The 22,293-nt window shown below is 39.1% G+C and overlaps 1 protein-coding gene across 5 annotated transcripts in view; it reads left to right on the top strand.

The window, feature by feature from the left end:
• The first annotated feature begins 1,268 nt into the window (after nt 1-1,268).
• Nucleotides 1,269-22,293, top strand: part of RPRD1A (regulation of nuclear pre-mRNA domain containing 1A) — a 77,817-nt gene continuing 56,792 nt past the window's right edge. For 4 of the 5 annotated variants that reach the window (XM_054537499.2, XM_054537500.2, XM_054537501.2 and 1 more), the window contains exon 1: nt 1,269-1,637. In XM_054537499.2, the coding sequence (XP_054393474.1) occupies nt 1,487-1,637 (151 nt within the window). In that variant the 5' untranslated portion in view covers nt 1,269-1,486. 5 annotated transcript variants of the gene reach the window in all.

The following is a 22,293-nucleotide window of genomic DNA, read 5'->3' as shown; positions in this document are numbered from 1 at the left end:
GTGTATGCATTAGATTAACAATGAGATTTCTGTAATTAATTTTTAACTATGTAAGTAATATATTCACGTATTCTTTTTGTAAAAATGAAAACAATATGGACACAATTTAAGGGCTCCAATTCTGATCCTCTCCCTGAGACCAGTATTCATGTGGTGTGTATTCCTCCAAACTTTTACCATGAGTTTACGTACTTGTGAACCCCTATGAACTACATACCTTTAAACAAGAAGTGGTATACTATACTTTTGCTTCTGTAATTAAAAAAAAAATCCAGCTGGGCATGGTGGCTCACACCTGTAATCCCAGCATTTTGGGAGGCCAAGGTAGGAGGAATGCTTGAGCCCAGGAATTTGAGGCTGCAGTAAGCTGTGATCATGGCACTGAACTCCAGTCTGGGTGAGAGTGAGGCCCTCTCTCAAAAAAACCCCACAAAAACCCACTCAAACCCTTCCAAATCCACCATATCTTGGATTAATCCATATTTTAAACTGCTGCATGTATTATGGAATATAGACGTATCTGTGTAGACTGCAACAGTGAATGTTTCAATTTTTCACTGTTACTGTGTTGGACTGAACACCTAGAATAAGCTTCCTGGTGCAAACATGCTGGTGTTTTTTCCAGCATTGACAGCAATTAGTGAAATTGCTAGGAAAGTGTATTCTTATACTTTTTAAATTTTTATTCATTTTTGTGGGTACATAGTAGGTGTATATATTTGTGGAGTACATAAGATATTTTGGTACAGGCATGGCAATGCCTAATAATTGCATTATACAAAGTTGGGTATCCATCCCTTTAAGCATTTATCCTTTGTGTTACAAACAATCCAATTATCCTTTTAGTTATTTTAAAATGTACAATTAAATTATTATTGACTCTAGTCCCCTGTTATGCTATCAAATACTAGGTCCTATTTATATTTAGTCCTATTAGTCCTTCTATTTAGCCCTCCCCCACTACCCTTCCCAGCCTCTGGTCACCCTTCTATACTCTATTTAGGAAGGTGTATTTTTAAATGTAATTGGTCATGCAAATAGTCTTTAAAGTGCCTGCCCCAATTTATACCAATTTACACGCCTATGTAGAGATCTGTAATCACTGCTTCTTTGACAGAGTTTCCCTTATTAAGGAGGGCTCAGGCCTGGCAAACTCCCACCATGCCTCTGAGACTAACCCAGGCGTCACGCCCCTGCCCGCCTCCCCTGCATTTGTTTCGGCTCCGCCCCTTCCGCCTGGCGGTTCCGCTTCTCGGCCGCGCGTTTTCCCAGGGCTTGCAGCGGGAAGGGCGGGGCGTGGGTCCCTGTGACGTCACTGCCGGCCGGACGCCATCTTGCTGGTTTGCGGCCGGACTTGGATGAAGCGGCGGCTGTGGTGAGAGCGTGGGGAAGGGTGGGGTGAGGGGGCGAGGCCGCGGTTAGGGCGGCGAAACTCTCCTCCCCTCGGCCCCACCGCGTGGGACGGCGTGAACGTGGTGTCGGAGGGATGTCAGCCTTCTCTGAGGCGGCGCTGGAGAAGAAGCTGTCGGAGTTGAGCAACTCGCAGCAGAGCGTGCAGACCTTGTCCCTGTGGCTCATTCACCATCGTAAACACTCGCGGCCCATCGTCACCGTGTGGGAGCGGGAGCTGCGGAAAGGTGAGTCGCCCGCATATGTCGGCCGCTCCCCACCATTCGGCCGGCCTCCAGGCGCCCCCGGGAACCCTGCTTCTCCAGCGCCCCCGGCTTCCCGGCGTCGGGATGCCAGCGCGCGGTGGTCTGCGGGCGTGGAGGAGCTGCGTGCACCACGTTTCTGCAAAGTCTGGGCTTAGATATTTATTGAATAAAGGAATGAATAATTAAAAAAGAAAACTCCGGTTAGCTTAACACGGAAATAGTAGCAGGGGGTTGGGACTCCACACCCAATTAGGGCCAGAAATTCAGGTGGTCAGGTATTTTTTTCATTCTGTGAATGATAATGGAGGATAAGGGAGGGAGAAGGTAGGGGAGTGGAAAGAAAAAGATTGGTGTGGGTTTGGGAGTTACTTCCGTCATTTCTGTAACGCAGCAACTTATTCTTGTGAAATTAATAGAGGAATAGTTTTAGAAGTCTAATATAAGAAGATGGGTAATGCAGTGGAAAAGACTGAATTTGTAGATTTTAGAGGATCTCAATTGGGCAAGTTTCTTATAACTTCTGCGTTGCAGATGCTTTACCTGAAAAGGAGAGATTTAGAGTAAGAGACCTAAAGTCCTTTCCTATTCTATGATTATATGCTCTAATGCAGTGTCTTTGTTTTGCAAAACATTTGATAGTGTTCCTGTAAATGAAGTAAACTTTTTTGAGATGTCTGTCACTAAAATATTCAGAATCAGTTCATGTATGCAGAGCAACTTTGTAAAAAATTGATTATCCTAGTGCGACTGAAAATAAAAAATTTCATTTGCTTAGTCTGAGCTTGTACTTTAATTCTTAATTCATTGGGTAGAGTGGACACTTCATTATTATTGCAAACATCCTGATGGATATGATGGTTTTTTATCAAGTGTTAAAGGTTTTAACCGTTGTTAATCAAAATAGACGCTTGCTTACTGAACCTTGTGAAAGCTATATGATGTATGTACATAACAGCCAAAATGTGAGCGAAAATGTTGGCTGTGTAGAATGGAGACAATCTGTCCTTGTATATTGTTTGTGGTTATGAAAACGTCACCCATCCTTTAGAAGAAATTGATTTACAGCCCTGTTTTTCAGTTTATGTGTAAGCATATGTGTATTGGCCCTGAATGAGGAATTCATCTTCTGTGAGTGGACAGAAAGGTTTCAGAAACACTGATATAAAGGTCTGGAAAGTAGCTGTGAACTTTGAAAAGTCAGGAATTTGCTTTGCTTTTACATTTTACTAGATTTCAGAATCGGTAACAGGTTTATCTTGTTTTTTTGTTTTTGCAGAGAGCATTTAGAAACACATGTAATCAATATAGGGTTGATACCCAGACTCTCTTAATAACTATTACAAATCAGTAAAAAAAAAAAATGGTAGTACTGTTTATAGGCATTTCACATGAGGAAACCTGAAAGGTCAATAAATGATACTTAATCTTACAAATCAGGAAAAAGTAAGCCAGTGAGGTACCATTTTATGTTCATCAATTTGGCAAAATAATATGACAATATGGATAATTGTTGCAGACGAAGAGAAACAGGAACTCTTATACCATTTGGTGGGAATGTAAAAACGTAACTATTTTGTAGATCAACTTAGTTGATGAAGTTGGAGGTATATATTAAATATATCCTTTGATCTAGCAGTTTTCTTTCTGGGAATATATTCTAGAAATAAGTATTGTTCTCAAGAATTGTTTACTGCAGCTTCATAATAACAAAATTGAAAACAAGTGAGACCCTGCCTGGGCAACATAGTGAGACCCTGTCTTTACAAAAAATAAGAAAACAAAAAAACCATTCCATTAGCTTGAGAATGGACAAATTGTGATATTAATAAAATGTAATACTATCGAAAAGTTCTCACGAATGGACTAGAGCTGCATGAAACAACATGACTGAATTGAAAAACAAAATCTTGAGCTAAGAAAACAAGGTACAGATGAATAATGCTATGAGGTAAAGTTTAAAAACATGCAAAACAGTACTCCTTTTGTTTATAGGTACCTATATTAAAATATGCATAGTAGTGATTAACACCATATTCCAAGATAGTGGTTGCCATAGTGTGTCCAGAATTGGTGGGTTCTTGGTCTCGCTGACTTCAAGAATGAAGCTGCGGACCCTCGCAGTGAGTGTTACAGTTCTTAAAGATGGTGTGTCCGGAGTTTGTTCCTTCTGATGTTCAGACGTGTCTGGAGTTTCTTCCTTCTGGTGGGTTTGTGGTCTCGCTGGCTTCAGGAGTGAAGCTGCAGACCTTCACTGTGAGTGTTACAGCTCTTAAAGGCAGTGCGTCTGGAGTTGTTCCTTCCATCTGGAGTTGTTGGTCCCTCCCAGTGGATTGTCGTCTCGCTGGCTTCAGGAGTGAAGCTGCAGACCTTTGCAGTGAATGTTACAGCTCATAAAGGCGGCAGGGACCCAAAGAGTGAGCAGCAGCAAGATTTATTGTGAAGAGTGAAAGAAAAAGCTTCCACAGCGGGGAAGGGGACCCAAGTGGGTTGCTGCTGCTGGCTTGGGTGACCTGCTTTTGTTCTCTTCTCTGGCGCCAGCCACGTCCTGCTGATTGGTCCATTTTACAGAGCGCTGATAGGTCCGTTTTGACAGAGTGCTGATTGGTGCATTTACAGTCATTTAGCTAGACCTAACACAGCACTGATTGGTGCATTTACAAACCTTTAGCTAGACACAGAGTGCTGATTGGTGTGTTTACAAACCTCTAGCTAGGCACAGAGCACTGATTGGTGCGTTTAGAAACCTTGAGCTAGATACAGAGTGCTGATTGGTGCGTTTACAATCCTTTAGCTCGACAGAAATTTTTCCAAGTCCCCACCCAACCCAGAAGCCCAGCTGGCTTCACCTCTCAATGGCACTCGCTGCGGCACCTAGCTCGGGCAGGCCAGCAGCCCAGAGGGAGCTCGTCCCCCATCAAGCCCATCAGGCGCCCACCCGGAACCGCACGGAGCCCAGTCTCCCGCTGGCGCCTCTCTCTCTCTACACCTCCCTGAGAGCAGAGGGAGATGGCTCCGCCTTGGCCAGCCCCAGAGAGGGGCTGCCACAGTGTAGCAGCGGGCTGAAGGGCTCCTTGAGCACAGCCAGAGCGGACGCCGAGGCCGAGGAGGTGCCGAGAGCCAGCAAGGGCTGCTAGCACGTTGTCACCTCTCAATAGGAGAAAGCTATCTAATATTTAATGTATTTAAGAAAATCGTGCAAATGTGGGAAAATTGTAAGATGTGCTTTTAGCAAGGTTTGTGATGTTTCCATATGTTTAAGTGTTTCATAAGTGGAAAAAGTTAAAGCATATAAAAAGATGCTTTAGGAGGAGGGTGGTAGTGATGATAGTGTTGATAGTAACGGTGATGCCGATGAACATACCGCTGCCGCTTCAATCCTCATATTAGCCTGGGCTGCTCTGCCAAGGGTTTCCTTTTCTTGACAGATGACTGCTTTTGCAGGGTGTAGCCTTTGTGTCCTTCCCCTTTCCTGCAGTTTTGCTCATCAGCTTCGGGTTCTCATCTCCTGTAGTTTAATGATAATGGCAGTTACTGAGTACCAGACATTCTTTTAGTTATTTTACCATATCTTGAATCACATTATTTCTGCAGAATAATTATAAAAGGAATTGATCAATCTTGAAAGTATATTACAACAAACTAAGGAAAATTAGTTGAACATTTTGTGTTAAGCTAGGCATTCTTTAGTTTCTCAAAGTGTGTAAAGACAAAAATGTGAGAGTGGGAGAAGCTACTGTTTAAAATAAAAGAATGAGCTGGGTACCGTGGCTCACGCCTGTAATCCCAGCACTTTAGGAGGCTAAGGGAGGTGGGTTGCCGGAGCTCAGGTGTTCGAGACCAGCCTGGCCAACATGGCAAAACCCTGTCTCTACAAAAAATACCACAATTTGCTGGGCATGATGGCACGGGCCTAAGCTACTCAGGAGGCTGAGGTTGGAGGATCACTTGAGCCCAAGAGGTTTAGGCTGCAGTGAGCCAAGTGCGCCACTGCACTCCAACCTGAGCGACAGAGCAAGGCCCTGTCTCAGAAAACAAACAAACAAAAAAAATAAGAATGAATAAGTAAAATTATATATGTTAGATATGGTAGCCATTCAGTTATGAAGGTTTCCCTTCTTTTCCTACCTTCCTTATGTTTGTCTCCTTTAAAGAAAGAGTTTCTGTTCGGAGGGATAAACCTCAAGGCCTTTATGAAGACCAAAATGACATACAATTTTCCTGATAAATGCAGTAAAGTGTAACCAAAAATGTAAGTGACCGTTTTGTTACTTCTTTATTAAGATGTAATTCACATACCACACCATTTATCCATTCAAAGTATACTATTCAGTGGTTTTTAATATGTTTATAGAATTGTAAAGCTGCCACCAGTTTTAGAACATTTTTATTACCTAGAAAGAAACTCCATGCCATTTAGCTGTTGTCCCCAGTCCCCCATCTCTCCCAACCCTAGGCAACTGCTAATTTACTTTGCCTCTATAGATTGGACTATTTTTACCATTTCATATGAATAGAATTGTTTAGTATGTGGTCTTTTGTGTGTTTTCCATCCATGCTATAACATGGATGAGCCTGGAAAACATGCTAACTAAAAGAAGCCAGTTGCAAAAGACCACTTACTGTCCTTCAGTCCTTTTTATGGCCGAATAATATTCTGTTGTATGAATTTAGCCATTCATCAGTTGATAGACGTTTGAGTTGCTTCCACTTTTTGGCTATTATAAATAATGCTGCTGTGAGCACTCCTGTACAAGTTTTGTGTGTGTGTGTGTGTGGATATGTTTTCATCTTGGATATTTACTGAGGAGTGGAATTTCTGGGTCATATGGGAATCGTATGTTCAACCTTTTGAGGATCCACCAGGCTATTTTCCACAGTGGGTACATGTTTTTAAAATACATTCCTACCAGCAGGGTATGAGGGTCCAGTTTTTCTACATCCTTGCAAATATTTGTTATCTGTCTTTTTGACTACAGCTGTCCTAGTGGGTATGAAGTGGTATCTCATGATTTTGATATGCATTTCCCAAATGACTAATGACACTGAGCCTATTTTCATGTACTTATTGGCCATTTGGATGTTGTCTGGAGAAATGTCTATTCTGCCTATTTTAAAATTTTTATTTTATGATTGAGTTGTAAGTGTTCTCAATGTATTCTAGGTACAAGTATTGTATTAGATTCATACCACAAATATTTTCTTCCATTCAGTGGGTTGTCTTTTTACTTTCTTAATAGTGTCCTTTGAAGGTGACTGTTTTAAACTATAAATGTCTCAGTCAATACTAGGCTAAATTATAAAACTTAATATACATCATTAATTTATATTCATTTCTGTAGAAATATTGACCATGAACATACCTGAACTTAGAAACCAACACTAACAATTGGGGTCTTTTCTACACACACTCGCTGAAAGATCTCTATAAGAGCTGTAGAAAACAAGATAGATAGGAGGAAATTCTTTGTAGTTGGTGAAGGTCACTGCCTTCCCTAGTCAGGTGATTGTATCCTTTGTACCAGCCTCTTTTATGTTATATTGGTGTCTTAACAAAACTATAAGTGCCTCAACCGCTTAAAGTATGTTAACTCATCCTGTATTTATTGATTGTGTATTACAGTGGTAAAGAAAACAAAGGGAAAACAGTTTATCCTTGCCCTCAGAATTTATAGTCTTGTGGTAAGGGCAACCAATAAAAAAAAATTTTAAATATAAATTTTGTGTTTAGTTCTTTGAAGGAGGAAATCTTTAGTTAGAGGGAAATCATCTCTGCAAGGTGACGTTTAATAAAAGACCTCTTTGAACCAGTTGCGGGGGTGGGGCTTGGGCCTGCAGCCACTGGGAATATGTGAAAGTGCTGAGGTGATACATAGCTTTGGATGCAAAGAGCCAAACCTGGAAATGGTCAGCCTTTGAATGCCTGTTAACTTTGTTTCCTTTTTTTTTTTTTTTTTTTTTTTTTTGTGAGACAGTGTCTCACTATGTTGCCGAGGCTACTCTTGAACTCTTGGGCTTAGGTGATCTTCCTGCCTCAGCCTCCTGAGTAGCTGGGACTACAGGTGCACACTACCATGCTGGGCTTATTTTTTCTAGGGTTGGCGACAATTAAAATAATACATTATTTAAGGTTTAGATTTTCCTCCTATTTGTAATCATTTGTTGAAACCAGCACTTTTTCATCAATAAGCTATGTTAGATATCTTTCAGGGAACTAATTACCATTTTATATTGTATTATAGGTTGGGGGGTTACATATTGGTTGTGAAGTAGATAGTGGGCTCCTTCAGGTTGTTTACCTATTTCAATTTTTAGCTTCCCAGCATACTGTGTTTGATGAAAGTTTTTAAATATTCGTTGAATTAACATTTGTATTCACTAATACGGCTTAAATTTGTAAGATGTGCTAAAATAAGTACTATATATTCTTGGCTGTTCTTATTAATTTGGTTTTAGAAAAATGGAGAAGTGAAAGAACATTTTTCTTTTTTTTTTTTTTTTTGAGACGGAGTCTTGCTTTGTTGCCCAGGCTGGAGTGCAGTGGCGCGATCTCGGCTCACTGCAGCCTCCACCTTCCCGGGTTCATGCCATTCTCCTGTCTCAGCCTCCCAAGTAGCTGGGACTATAGGCGCCCGCCACCACGCCTGGCTAATTTTTTTGTATTTTTAGTAGAGATGGGGTTTCACCGTGTTAGTCAGGATGGTCTCGATCTCCTGACCTCGTGATCCGCCCACCTCGGCCTCCCAAAGTGCTGAGATTACAAGCGTGAGACATCACACCCGGCCAAAAGAACATTTTTCATTTGCTTTAAAAATATATAGCAATATAAATACTAAAAATGAAGAGAGTCTGTTTTAAATTGACAGTTCAGTGGCTTTTATATTGTCTGATACTGTTACTTGTTTCTCTTTCAGAGTTAGAATTGAAAAAGTAAGTAGACAATGGCTGCACCTTCTAAGTTCTTATATTTAAGAGGATTAATGTTGTCAAACTGACATGGTGACTCCCATGTAGTCATCTTGCAGCTTCAATAGTTATAGTCTTTCTTAACACTTAAAAAAATTTAATTTCTCAAGATATCAAACATTGAGCCAGTATTTATTTCCGTGATCATTTCACTTTTTAAGAAGCCATTTGTTTGAATCAGGATCCAGGTAAAGTTCATTTATTGCGATTGATTACTACGTGAATAAAGTTCCTTTACATCGATGGGTGCCATCTGTCTTTTATTTTAAATGTATTCTTTGAAAAAATCAAATTGGTTGTTCCAAAGAAATTCTTATTCTACACCAGGAATTTCTCCTACTTTCTGGTTTGAGGATCTCTTTACTCTTAAAAATTGAAGATTCTAGATCTTTTGTTTATGTGGGTTATATCTGTCGGTAGTTACTACATTGGAAATTAAAACACTTAAAAATTTATTTAATAATTATTTGTTTTAAAACTATAATACTAAATCGATTCATGTTAAATAATATTTAAAAATTTTTAATTAAGGCCGGGTATGGTGGCGCATGCCTGTAATCCCAGCACTTTGGGAGGCTGAGGCAGGCAGATCACATGAGGTCAGGAGTTTGAGACCAGCCTGGGCAACATGGCAAAACCATGTCAGTACTAAAAATTTAAAAATTAGCTGGACGTGATGGTGCACATCTGTAATCCCAGCTACTTGGGAGGCTGAGGCACAAGAATCACTTGAACCCGGGAGGCGGAGGTTGCAGTGAGCTGAGATTACTCCAAGCCTGGGTGACAGACTGTATCTCAAAAAAAAAAACGATTTTTAAAATTACAAATGGACACATTGTAATTGTATGTATTTATGGGATACAGTTTTATGTTTTGATGTATATGTTGGTCTAATGATCAAATAAGGATAGTTAGTATCCATTATCTCATGCAATTATCATAACATAAATAACATTTTGAATGAAAACCAATTATATTTGCTAAAAAATACCAGGGAAAGGAGTGATTATTTTACATTTTTTCAAATCTTTATAAGATCTCTCTTAATAGAGGCCTGCTGAATTCTCATGTCTTTTTCTGCCTTCAGTCTTGCTGTATCACATGACCTCTGCAAAATAACACTGTACGCCTGTGAGAGAATGAGAGTAAAAAAGGCAAATAATAGATGAGCATTCTTGTGAAAGTAGTTCTGACTTAATTGACCCCATGAAAGTGTCTTGACCCCCTGGAATCCACAGACTGTTGGCTGAGAAGTGGACCATTTTCTGAATATTGATAATTAGATCAAGAGACTAGGATACATTGCTTTGCCTTAAGCAGACATATCCCTCTAAAATATTAATTCCTCAGAAAAGCAGAAACTGAATTTATAAAATTTCCCTTTGGCCTGTAACATAATTTTATTTAGGTTCTCTTTCCTGTGACATTAAGGTTTTTTAAAAAGTGTTGATTTGATGTTTTTACAGCTGATTCAACAAATTATCTCTAAATTTCTTATAAAAATAAAAGTGTGTTCCTACATTAAACAAACATAATCTATAATTTTACAGGCTTTTTTTCTTGATAAAAAAAGTTTTTCCTTCAAAATGTACAAGTAGAAGTTTCTTCTATTGGTTTTCTAGCTGGGTGCAGTGGCTCATGCCTGTAATCCCAGCCAGCACTCCGGGAGGCTGAGGCGGGTGGATTGTTTGAGGCCAGGAGTTTGAGACCAGCCTGGGTAACATGGCAAAACCCTGTCTCTACTAAAAATACAAAAATTAACGGGGTGTGGTGGTACATGACTGTAGTCCCAGCTACCCAGGAGGCTGAGGTAAAGGAGGATTGCTTGAGCCTGGAGGCAGAGGTTGCAGTGAGCCATGATCTGGCCAGTGCAGTCTGGCCTGGGCAACAGAGTGAGACCCTGTCACAAAAAATACAAGAAGTTTCTTCTGTTAGTTTTCTTTATTCAAGAAATACTTATTGACCTCCTTACTGTCTTAGTGAACAAGGATGATTGAGCAGATAAAAGGACATACAGCTGTGTTCATGGAGCTTACATATCAGCCAGGCAAGTGGACTCTGCTAAACTAGTAACTGCACAGTAATACAAAGGAGAAATGTAATTGGGAACCTATCCTAGTTTATGGAATCAGGGAAGGGTCCTTTGATTTAAGATTTGAAGTATATGTAGAATTTACTAGGAGCTGTACCAAGAATATAGACATAGGTTTTACCTGTTGTAATCATTTGAATGCGGTCTTACGTAGAACAGCATTATTTGACTTTTCAAATAGAACATTTCTGTTCATAAGTCCTTTCTGGAGGTAGACAGGATTAAACACATTTAGATAAACTTTTATTTTTTATTTTTATTTTTTTGAGACAGGGTCTTACTCTCTCACCCAGGCTACAGTGCAGTGGCATGATCTCGACTCACAGCAACCTCTGCCTCCTGGGCTTAAGCGATCCTCCCACTTTAGCCCCCTGAGTAATGGGACTATAGGTGCACATCACCATGCCTGGCTAATAATTTTTTTTTTATTTTTTGTAGAGACCATGTTTGCCATATTGCCCAGGCTGGTCTCAAACTCCTGGGCTGAAGTGATCCTCCCGTTTTGGCCTCCCAAAGTGCTGGGATTACAGGCATGAGCCATGGAGCCTGGGCTAGATAAACGTTTAGTGTTTTATGTCTGAAAATAAGTGACTTAAGGTGTGTGTATATGTGTGTGTGTATGTGTGTGTGATATATATATATATATATATGTTTGTTGTTGTTGTTTGAGAGACAGGGTTTGGCTCTGTTGCCCAGGCTGGAGTGTGGTGGCAGATCAAGGCCCACTGCAGCCCCAACCTCCCAGGCTCAATCAATCCTGAGTAGCTAGGACCACAGGTGCATGCTACCATGACTGGCTGATTTTTTTTTTTTTTTTTTTTTTTTTTGTAGAAACAGGGTCTAGCTGTGTTGCTGAGGCTGGTCTCGAACTCCTGGGCTCAGATGATCCTCCTGTCTTGGCCTCCCAATGTGCTGGGATTATAGATGTCAGCATCGTGCCTCACCTTTTTTATTTATTTTTGTTTGTAAAAATGTATTAGGAGGATTATACAGAAAAAAGAAAAAAGAACTATAATGATGAATTGTTTATTTAGTCACCTTGCTGTCTGAGCTTTTTGGTCATTTTGGTTCTTTTGCGTAACTCATGGCTGTTCTAAGATGCCTGTTCATCTTGTTCTCCTTTTTATAGCTTTTTCTTCTTTGTATCTGTAATAACTGGTAGTTTTTTTTTAACAAAATGGTTTACCACACTTATGTTGAATGCTTGGAATTTCCAGGTGTATTTCTAAAAATACTTATTTAGTAGGTAATATGCACATAATATGAAATTTAAAAGGCAAAAAAGGCTGGGCGTGGTGGCTCACACCTGTAATCCCAGCACTTTGGGAGGGCAGATCACTTGAGGTCAGGAGTTCAAGACCAGCCTAGCCAACATGGTGAAACCCTGTGTCTACTAAAAATAAAAAATTTAGCTGGGTGTGGTGGCAGGCACCTGTAATCCCAGCTACTTGGGAGGCTGAGGCAGGAGAATCGCTTGAACCTGGGAGGTGGAGGTTGCTGTGAGCCGAGATTGTGCCACTGCATTCTAGCCTGGGAGACAAAGCAAGACTCCCATCTCTAAAAAAAAAAAAAAAAAAAAAACCCAGAAGGCTGTAAAGAATGATATATGGGTTCTTTCCATTCCTATATTCTCCTTAACCATTTCTCTACCCAGAATTAGTCTGTTAACAGTTTAATGGCATTGCTTCATTTTAAAAAATGATTGCATTGTATTTCATTTTATGGATGTGCCAAAATTTACATAATTGTTATTCTGTTGATGAACGTTTAGGATGTCAGTTTTTTCTTTAAAATTTTTCTATTAAAATTTATAAATTTATGTTTGTTAGTTAATATTCTAGTATTTTCTTAATGGTTTCAGGTGATGATTTAAGAGACCTTGATAGAAGTGCTAGGCATTAGTGTATCACACAATTTTGTGAAAAGTTCATTTTTACCTCTACCCATTTGAAATGCTACCTCAAGTTTTTCTGTGTATCTGGGTGTATTTTCACTCTCATTCTGTTGCATTGATCTGTCCACTCATGTAGCACTGTTATACTCTTTATTATGTTTTCATGTCTGATAGGACATCCACCCTCTCAGACATGCTTTGTTCCCTTCAGCAATTACTCTTCCCTGTTTCAGAGTTTTCTTGTGTATTCTTGTTTTGTTTCTCTATATAAATTCTAGAATCAATTTGTTATTTATAAGGAAAAATTTTTTGATATTTCTGGAATTATCACTTTAATTTGTTACGGTATCTGAAAGAGAATGTACGTCTTTATAATGGCAAATGTTAGGCTGAGAACTGTGCAGTCTTATTTTAAATGTGTATTTGTTTAAGTGATTTTCAGATGTCACTTCATGATGCTTTGTAAAAAAAACTCTAAAGAGTATCATGAAATGCACATCTAAGTTTGAAATAATTGTCTAACTTTGTGCTAAATGTATCTTACTCGATTCTCGTACAGACTAATAGGAGGAAATATTGAAGGATTAAGTCGCATTATGAAAAAAGACTTAAAACTGAAAACATCAATTAGTTTTTCTCTAAGTTGGGAAATGGTTTGTATTGATTGAGTTTTGTGATGGCACACTTTGGTCCAGTTAAAGGAACATCATTTGGCTTCAGAGTATGGTTGAAAAATACCTTAGACATTTAATCTAGCAAATCATTTTTGTCAAGGACCGTATTTTTGCCAAACTATCAAAAAATTTCACCTTTCTTAGTTGAATATCATGAGGTATTATCTTGAACAGCATTTGTGATGGTTAATTTTCTGTTTCAACTTGACTGGGCAACAGGATGTCCAAACATTCAGCCAGCCATTTCTGGATATGTGTGTGGAGGTGTTTTCTGGATGAGATGAACATTTAAATCAGACTGAGAAAAACAGATGCCCTCCCTAGTGTAAGTATGCCTTATCCAGCCAGTTGAAGACATAAATAGAAGGAAAAGGTTGATTCTTCAGTGAATAAGAGAGAGCTTCTACTGACTTCCTTTGAGCTGGGACTTTTTTCTTTCTTTCTTTCTTTTTTTCTCCTGCCTTTGGACTCAAACTAAGTATTGGCTGCTCTTCCAGGTCTCCAGTTTGCCAGCCTTCAGAATGGAACTATACCATTGGTAGTCCTGGTTCTAAGGCCTTTGGACTTGGACTGGAACTACTCCATTGGCTCCCCTGGGTCTCCAGGCTCTCCTGCAGTCTGAACTGCAGGTTGTGGGGCTTGTCGGCCTCCAGATTTCCCATGGCCAATTCCTTATTATCAGTCAATATTTCTCTCTCTCTCTGTCTGTCCTATTGGTTCTATTTCTTTGGAGATCCCCAAGTAAACGTAATCTGAGCACTTCATCTAGATTTACTAACTTTTTTTTATTGATTTACTTACTTATTTTGAGATGGAGTCTCGCTCTGTTGCCCAGGCTGGAGTGCAGTGGCGTGACCTCTGTTCACTGCAACCTCTGCCTCCCTGGTTCGTGATTCTCCTGCCTCAGCCTCCCGAGTAGCTGGGATTACAGGCACCCGCCACCACATCTGGCTTATTTTTTTCTATTTTTAATAGAGAAGGGGTTTCATCATGTTGGCCAGGTTGGTCTTGAACTCGTGACCTCAAGTGATCTGCCTGTCTCAGCCTCCCAAGGTGCTGGGATTACAGGCATGAGCCACCATGCCCGGCCACAGATTTACTAACATTTAATCGGTAAATTAATTAGTGTGGGTTTATAATTTGATGCTTTAGATGGTGTTTTTACTTTCTGTTATAAATATGCTGATTATTTGATGATCTTTTTCTGTAGCCCCAGTCTCAATGTCACTGAATGGCATTTCCTAAACATCCCAAACTCATTGTGCACATAAACCCTTTTTTGTCATCTTCCCCCATTCCCATTCCTCTTCCCTGTTGCTCTGCCTTTCCTATTTCAGTGAAAGGCATTACTAATCTTCTAGTTGGCTATGCTCAGAACTTCAAGATTGTTTCAGCCCCTTCTTTCATAGTTTTCTCACCTTTAGCTTTTTTTGTTGTTGTTTTTGGCAGCATCTCCCTTTTTCCTTTTTCACCCCACTGGCTAGGTTCTCATATTTACTAACATTCTTGCAGTAGCCTCCCAGTGGATCTCCTTGTGTCTAATCTCATTCACCTACTAGCTGTCCTTCTTTGTCATGTTAACATAGAATTACTATATGACCCAGTAATTTCACTCCTAGGTATATGTTTACGAGACTTGAAAACAGATATTCAAACAAATACTTTATAAGATTCTCATAATAGGACTGTTCATAGTGACCAAACGATTGAAACAACCTGCATGTTCATCAGCAGATGAATGGATAAACAAATACGGTATATCCACATGCTGGAATATTATATTCAGCTATAAAAAGGAATGAAGTACTGATACATTCTACAGTGTGGAGCAACCTCAGAAACATGCAAAGCAGAAGGCGGCAGACACAAAAAGGCACATATTTTCGTGTAATTCCATAATATATGAAATATCTAGAATAGGTAAATCCATAATACTCCAGGGGGCTACAGTGAAGACAGGAATGGGGAATAACTACTTAATGGGTGTGGCCTTGTCTTTGGAGGTGCTGAAAATATTTTGGAACTAGATGGAGGTAATGGTTACATAACCTTACAAATGCACTAAAACCCCCTGAATTGTATGCTTTAAAGTGGTTAAATTTATGATATGTGAGATTCATTTCAGTTTTATAAATGATGTAAGTATCTTGTACTTTAACGTGTCTGTGTGCTTTTATATACTTTTTCTCTTCTCTATTTCTCCTCTATCCCCTAGTCTCCAGACTCTCATGACAACTCCTCTCTGCAGGTTTTTATAGTCTCTCCTGGGAAGAATTAATTGTTCACCCACCAATCATCCCTAGTTCTGTTTTTTGAGATGGGTTCTTTAAAACTTTTTTTTTTAATTAAACTTTAAAAATTTAAATTTATAATTTCAGTTAACATCTTAAATTTGAATTGAGGTTGGGTGTGGTGGCTCACACCTGTAATCCCAGCACTTTGGGAGGCCGAGGCAGCCAGATCACGTGGTTAGGAGCTCAAGATCAGCCTGGCCAACATGGTAAGACCCAGTCTCTACTAAAGATACAAAAAATTAGCGAGGTGTGGTGGCACATGCCTGTAATCCCAGCTACTCAGGAGGCTGAGGAAGGAGAATCGCTTGAGCTCGGGAGGTGGAGGTTGCAGTGAGCCAAGATTGTGGGATTGCACTCCACCCTGGGTGACAGGGCAAGATTCTGTCCCCCCCGCCAAAAAAATGAATTGATACCAACTTATCTTCAATAGTATACAAAAACTCTGTTCCTTTATAGTCCTGTCCTCCTTTTATGTTATCACAAAGTACATCTTTATATGTTGTGTGCCATTTGATAAACTTATGTTTTATGCATTTGATTTTTAAATCACATAGGAAACAAAAAGAGAAGTGACAAACTAAAAATACAATAATATTGGCTTTTATATTTACTTAGGGAGTTACCTTTACTGATGTTCATTATTTCTTATGGCTTCTAGTTACTAACTGTCTAGTATCCTTTAATTTCATCCTGAAGGACTGTCTTTAGGATTTCTTGTAGGTCAGGTTTACTAGTAACAAACTCTGTCAGATTTTGTTTAGCTTGAAATGTCTTAATTTCTCCTTTAGTTTTGAAGGATTGTTTTGCTAAGTATAAAATCTTGGTTGACAGTTTTTTTTTTTTTCTGTTAGGATGTTAAATACATTGTCTCACTGTTTTCTGGTCTCGTGGTTTCTGATGAGAAATTGGCTTTTAATCTTACTGAGACTCCCTTCTTGCTGCTTTCAAGATTCTCGTCTTTGTTTTTGACTGATTTTAATGTGTCTTAGTGTGGGTTTGAGTTTATCTTGCTTGAAGTTTGTTAAGCTTTTTGGATTTGTAGATTCACGTCTTCAAGTTTTGGAGTTTTCAGCCGTTAGTTAATCATGTATCATTTCTTCATCCCTCTCTCTTGCTTTTCTTTTTGTAACTTCATAATGCATTTGTTAATTGGCAGATCCCTTAGGCTGTGTTCATTTTTCTTCATTCTTTTTCTTTCTGCTCCCCAGACTCAATAATTTTAATTGTCTTCAAATTCACTAATTTTCCCTACTCTTGATATTATCCATGGTGTCATGTACTTTTAACTGTTGTTATTATAGCATTTATCTATAATAATGTGTTGAATTTCTTATTACTGGAGGACTGAACTTCTTTATTCCCTCAGAACCTAGCATACAATAGACACAATAACTATGTGTTGAATGAGTTACTGAATGAATGTTGAAAGGTGTGTAGAATCTGAGGGTTTTAGAATTGGAAGGGGTATTAGAGAATATTTGGTTTTTTCTTTTAGAACTAATGTATGATTTAGGAACTTCTGGTATCTTGAGCCAAATAATGAACCCCTAGTTATATTTTCTTGGTTGAGAAAGACCTGAAAAATTTCCAGCCTTTTTAGTCTGTTATATTGTTCCACCCTTTTCATACTTAACCCTTTTTAGAGCGGTAGTCTTTAAAGTATGGTCAACAGACCACTGTGGATCACTAAGACCCTTTTAGGAGGTTATATGGGTCCAAAAGGTCAAAATGATTTTCATACTACTACTTAGGCTTTTTTGTCCTTACTTGCTATATCGACACACGTCTTGATGATATAAAAGCAAAGGTGGGTGAAAACCAGTAGCACCTAATCATTAATTAAGGCAAACTGTACTGGTAATCATTGTACAGTTTTCCATTGAACAACATAGGTCTGACCTTTGTGGGTCCATGTATACATGAATTTTCTTCCTTACGCAGCAAGACCACCAACTCCCTAAGTTTTGGGAAGGTCAAAAATTATATGCAGGTTTTTGATTGTGTGATGGGTTGGTGCCTGTAACACCTGTGTTATTCAGAAGTCAACTGTATTTTTAATGCCACACACCCACAGTTAAAAAAAAAAATCGTTTTACCTAATGTGCACATTAAAAGCAGTAAAAAAAAAAAAACCAAGAAAGAAAAGAAAAATTAATTCTGGTGTGGTAGCTCACACCTGTAATCCCAACACTTTTGGAAGCTGAGGTGGTTGGATTGCTTGAGCCCAGGAGTTTGAGACCAGCCTGGGCAGCATGGTGAAACCCTGTCTCTACAAAAAAAAATACAAAAATTAGCTGGTTGTGGTAGCATGTGCCTGTAGTTTCAGCTACTCCCTAATGATTAATAATGGTGAGCATAGTTTCATGTACTTATTGACTATCTATATATCTTTTTTGGATAAATGTCTATTCAAGCAGTTTGCCTGTTTTGAATTGAGTTGTTTTTTGTTGAATTGTAGTTTTGTTTTAATGTATATTCTGGCTATTAATCTCTTAGAAGTTTAATGATTTGCAAGCCATATATGACACACATCTTGATGATACAAAAGCAAAGGCAGGTGAAAACCAGTAGCACCTAATCATTAATGCAAACTGTACTTGTAATCATTGCACAGTTTTCCATTGAACAACATACTCTGAGGTTGGAGGATCCCCAACTCAGGAGGTTGAGGCTGTGGTGAGCCATGACTGTGCCACTGCACTCCAGCCTTGGTGACAGAGTGAGACCCTGTTTTGTTTTTTTTATAAATATATATAACAGAATTTACAATCTCAACCTTTTTTATTGTACAGTTCGGTGGCATTAAGTACATTCAGTTGTGTAGCACTCATCATTATCTCCAGAACTTTTTTTTCATTTTCCCAAACTGAAACTTTGTATCCATTAAACATTAACTCCCCATTTTCTTTTCCCCCAACAACCCTTTTATTTTCTGTGTCTATGCACATCAAAAGCACAAGCAGATACTACTTCATATCCATTAGAATGGCTATTATCAAAAAACAGAAAATAACAAATGTGAGTGAGGATGTCAAAACAAGTAAGAACCCTGGCACATTGCTGGCCAGAATATAAAATGGTGCAGCTGCTATAGAAAACTGTATGACAGTTTCTAAAAAATTTAAACATACTATTACCATGATTCAGCAATTCCACCTGAGTATAAACTCCTAAAGAATAAAGCCGGGACTCAAACAGTTATATGCACACCCATAATTCCAATGTTCCACAGCAGCATTATTCACAACAGCCAAAAGGTGAAAGCAACCCAAGTGTCCAACAACAGATAAATGAATAAACATAATGTAGTGTATACATACAGCGGAATCATTCAGCCTTAAAAAGAAAGGATATTCTGACACATGCTACAACACAGATGTACCTCAAAAACATTATGCTAAGTGAATTAAACTAGTCACAAAAGAACAAATTGTATGATTCTACTTATATGAGACACCTAGAGTAGTCACATTCATAGGTCTGACCTTTGTGGGTCCATGTATACATGAATTTTCTTCCTTACGCAGCAAGACCACCAACTCCCTAAGTTTTTTTGGGGGGGGGTGTCAAAAATTATATGCAGGTTTTTGATTGTGTGATGGGTCGGTGCCTGTAACACCTGTGTTATTCAAAAGTCAACTGTATTTTTAATGCCACACACTCACAGTTTAAAAAGAAATTAGTTTTTCCTAATGTGCACATTAAAAGTAGTAAAAACGGCCAATTTTGTTAAATCTTGATCCTTGAGTACATTTTTGTGTGTGTGCATTTTTTCCTTGTGGTAAAAATAATCCATGGCAGAGCGTGGTGGCTCAGCCTGTAATCCCAGCACTTTGGGAGGCCGAGGTGGGTGGATCACCTGAGGTCAGGAGTTTGAGACCAGCCTAGCCAACATGGCGGAACCCCGTCTCTACTAAAAATACAAAAATTAGCCAGCAGTGGTGGCACACGCCTGTAATCACAGCTACTTGGGAGGCTGAGGCAGGAGAACCACTTGAACCTGGGAGGCGGAGGTTGCAGTGAGCCGAGATCATGCCACTGCACTCCAGCTTGCGCAATTCAGCTCTTGTTGAACACACTTATTAGCTGTAAACGTTTTTTTTCATAAATTCCTTGGGGTTTGCTATGCAGATAATCATGTCATCTGCAAATAAGGGCAGTTTCATTTATAATTTTTTCTATTTTATTTCCTTTTCTTGCCCTATTGTACTTGCTAGAATTTCCAGCATCATGTGTAATAAGACTGATGAGAATAAACAGTTATTGCCTTGTTCCTGATCAACATTCGATCTTACTCCATTAGATGTAATGTTAGCTGTAGGGTTTTTTTCTTTTTTTTTTTTTTTAGGTGCTTTTTATCAAGTTGAGGAAATTCTCTATTCTTGATTTTTGAGGGATTTTATCATGAATAATTGTTGAATTTTGTCAGAAGCCTCTTCTGCATTAATTGATTTGACCATGCAGTTTTTCTTTTTAGCCTGTTAATATGGTGCATCACATTGAGGTTCTAATCTTGAACTAGCTTTGCATTCCTGGAATAAATTACACTTATCTGTGTTGTATAATTCTTTTTATATGTTGCTGAATTTTATTCACTAATATTTTGTTAAGAATGTTTACATTTGGTTGGGTGCGGTGGCTCACGCCTGTAATCCTAGCACTTTGGAAGGCTGAGATGGGTGGATCACCTGAGGTCGGGAGTTTGAGACCAACCTGACCAACATTGAGAAACCCCATCTCTACTAAAAATACAAAATTAGCCAGGTGTGGTGGCGCATGCCTATAATCCTAGCTACTTGGGAGGCTGAGGCAGGAGAATTGCTTGAACCTGGGAGGCGGAGGTTACAGTGAGCCCAGATGGCGCCATTGCACTCCAGCTTGGGCAACAAGAGCGAAACTCTGTCTCAAAAAAAAAAAAAAAAAAAAAAAAATGGAATGGGTACATCTGTATTAATGAAGGCTGTTGGTCTATAGTTTTCCTTTTTTGGGTTCTGTGTCTGGTTTTGATATCAGAGTACCATAGCACTAACTTCATAAAATGAATTGAGATGTGTTCCCTCTTCTAGAAAAGAGTGTGTAGAATTTTAAAGATTCTTTAAACATTTGGTAAAATTCTCTGGTGGAAAGCATCTGGACCTGGAGATTTCTTTTTGGGGGAATTTTAAGATTGCTAACTCAATTTCCTTAATTGTTATAGGGCTATTCAAATTATCTGTTTCATATTGAGTGAGTTGTGGTAGCTTGTATTATTTGAGGAAGTGGTCCATTTTATCTAAGTTGTCAAATTTATATGCCTACAGTTGTTCATAGTATTTCCTTTTTATCCTTTGGATGCCTGTAGGGTCTGTAGTGATATCCTGTTTTATTCCTGATATTGATAATTCTTGTCTTCCCTCTTGTTTCTTTGTCAATCTGGCTAGAGGCTTTTCAGTTGTATTGATCTTTTCAAATAACCAGTTCTTTGCTTCATTTATTTAATTTTTTCTGCATTTTTATGTTTTTATTTTCATTGATCTCTTCTCTAACCTTTATTATTTCATTCCTTTTACTTGGGTTAATTTTGTTCTTTTTCTAGGTTCTTGAGGTGGGAACTTACTACAGATTATTGATTTGAGACTGTCTTTTTTCATGTGTACCTTTGGTGTTCAGAATTTCTCTCAGCACTGCTTTAGCTATGCCCCACAGATTTTTGTTATGTTGTATTTTCAACATATTTTATATGCTAGTTAAAGGATTTTTATGATGGCTGCTTTATTTATTTATTTATTTAGAGACAGAGTCTTGCTCTGTTGCCCAGGCTGGAGTATGGTGGTGTGATTGCAGCTCACTGTAACCTCCAACCTCTGGGCTCAGGCGAGCCTCCTGAGTATCTGGGACTACCGGTATGAGCCACCATGCCTGTCTAATTTTTTAATTTTTATTTTTGTAGAGATGGGGTCTCAGTATGTTGCCCAGCCTTGGTGGCTGCTTTAAAGTCTTTGTAAGATCATTTTAACATCTCTACTTTATGTTGGAATCTGTTGATGTTTTTTTCCCCATTCTGTTTCAGATCTTCCTGGTTCTTGATATGGGGTGATTTATTTTTTTTTAGTGGATGCATGGATTTTGAGAGGTTGTTATGAGACTCTAGGTTTTTTTTTGAGACGGGCTTTCACTGTCACCCAGGCTGAAGTGCGGTGGCACCATCGTGGCTCACTGTAGCCTTGACCTCCCAGGCTCAGCAGTCCTCCCACCTCAGCCTCCTGAATACCTGGGATTACGGGTGTGTGTCACCACACCTGGCTGATTTTGTGTTTTTTTTTTTTGTGAAGACGGGGTTTCACTATGTTGCCCCGGGCTGGCCTTGAACTCCTGACCTCAAGCAATCCACCCACCCTGGCCTCCGTATAGTGCTGAGATTACAGGCATGTGCCACTCCATATAGTGCTAAGATTACAGGCATGTGCCGTATAGTGCTGAGATTACAGGCATGTGCTTAGCCAAGATGGTAGATTTTACTTAATCTTAACTGGGTTTCTCTGACACTGGCCCATCAGGAGAAGGAGGTACTCTGGTACTGTTGTGTGCAAGTAGAAGTTCTGGCTTTCCAGTAGGTCTCCACTGAAACCAGGGGGAGGGGAGAAGGAGTATATGGTCCCATTACTGCTGTACCATGGTGAAAGTCCTGTTGTTCCACTAGGCCTCCTGTGATACAGCCCAGTGGTGAGTGTTTCTTTATTGC

The sequence above is a fragment of the Pongo abelii genome, chromosome 17, assembly GCF_028885655.2.
Source record: "Pongo abelii isolate AG06213 chromosome 17, NHGRI_mPonAbe1-v2.0_pri, whole genome shotgun sequence".
In the NCBI taxonomy this organism is placed as follows: domain Eukaryota; kingdom Metazoa; phylum Chordata; class Mammalia; order Primates; family Hominidae; genus Pongo; species Pongo abelii.
Note: the sequence above shows the minus strand (reverse complement) of the source record. Positions and strands in the feature narration are given on the sequence as shown.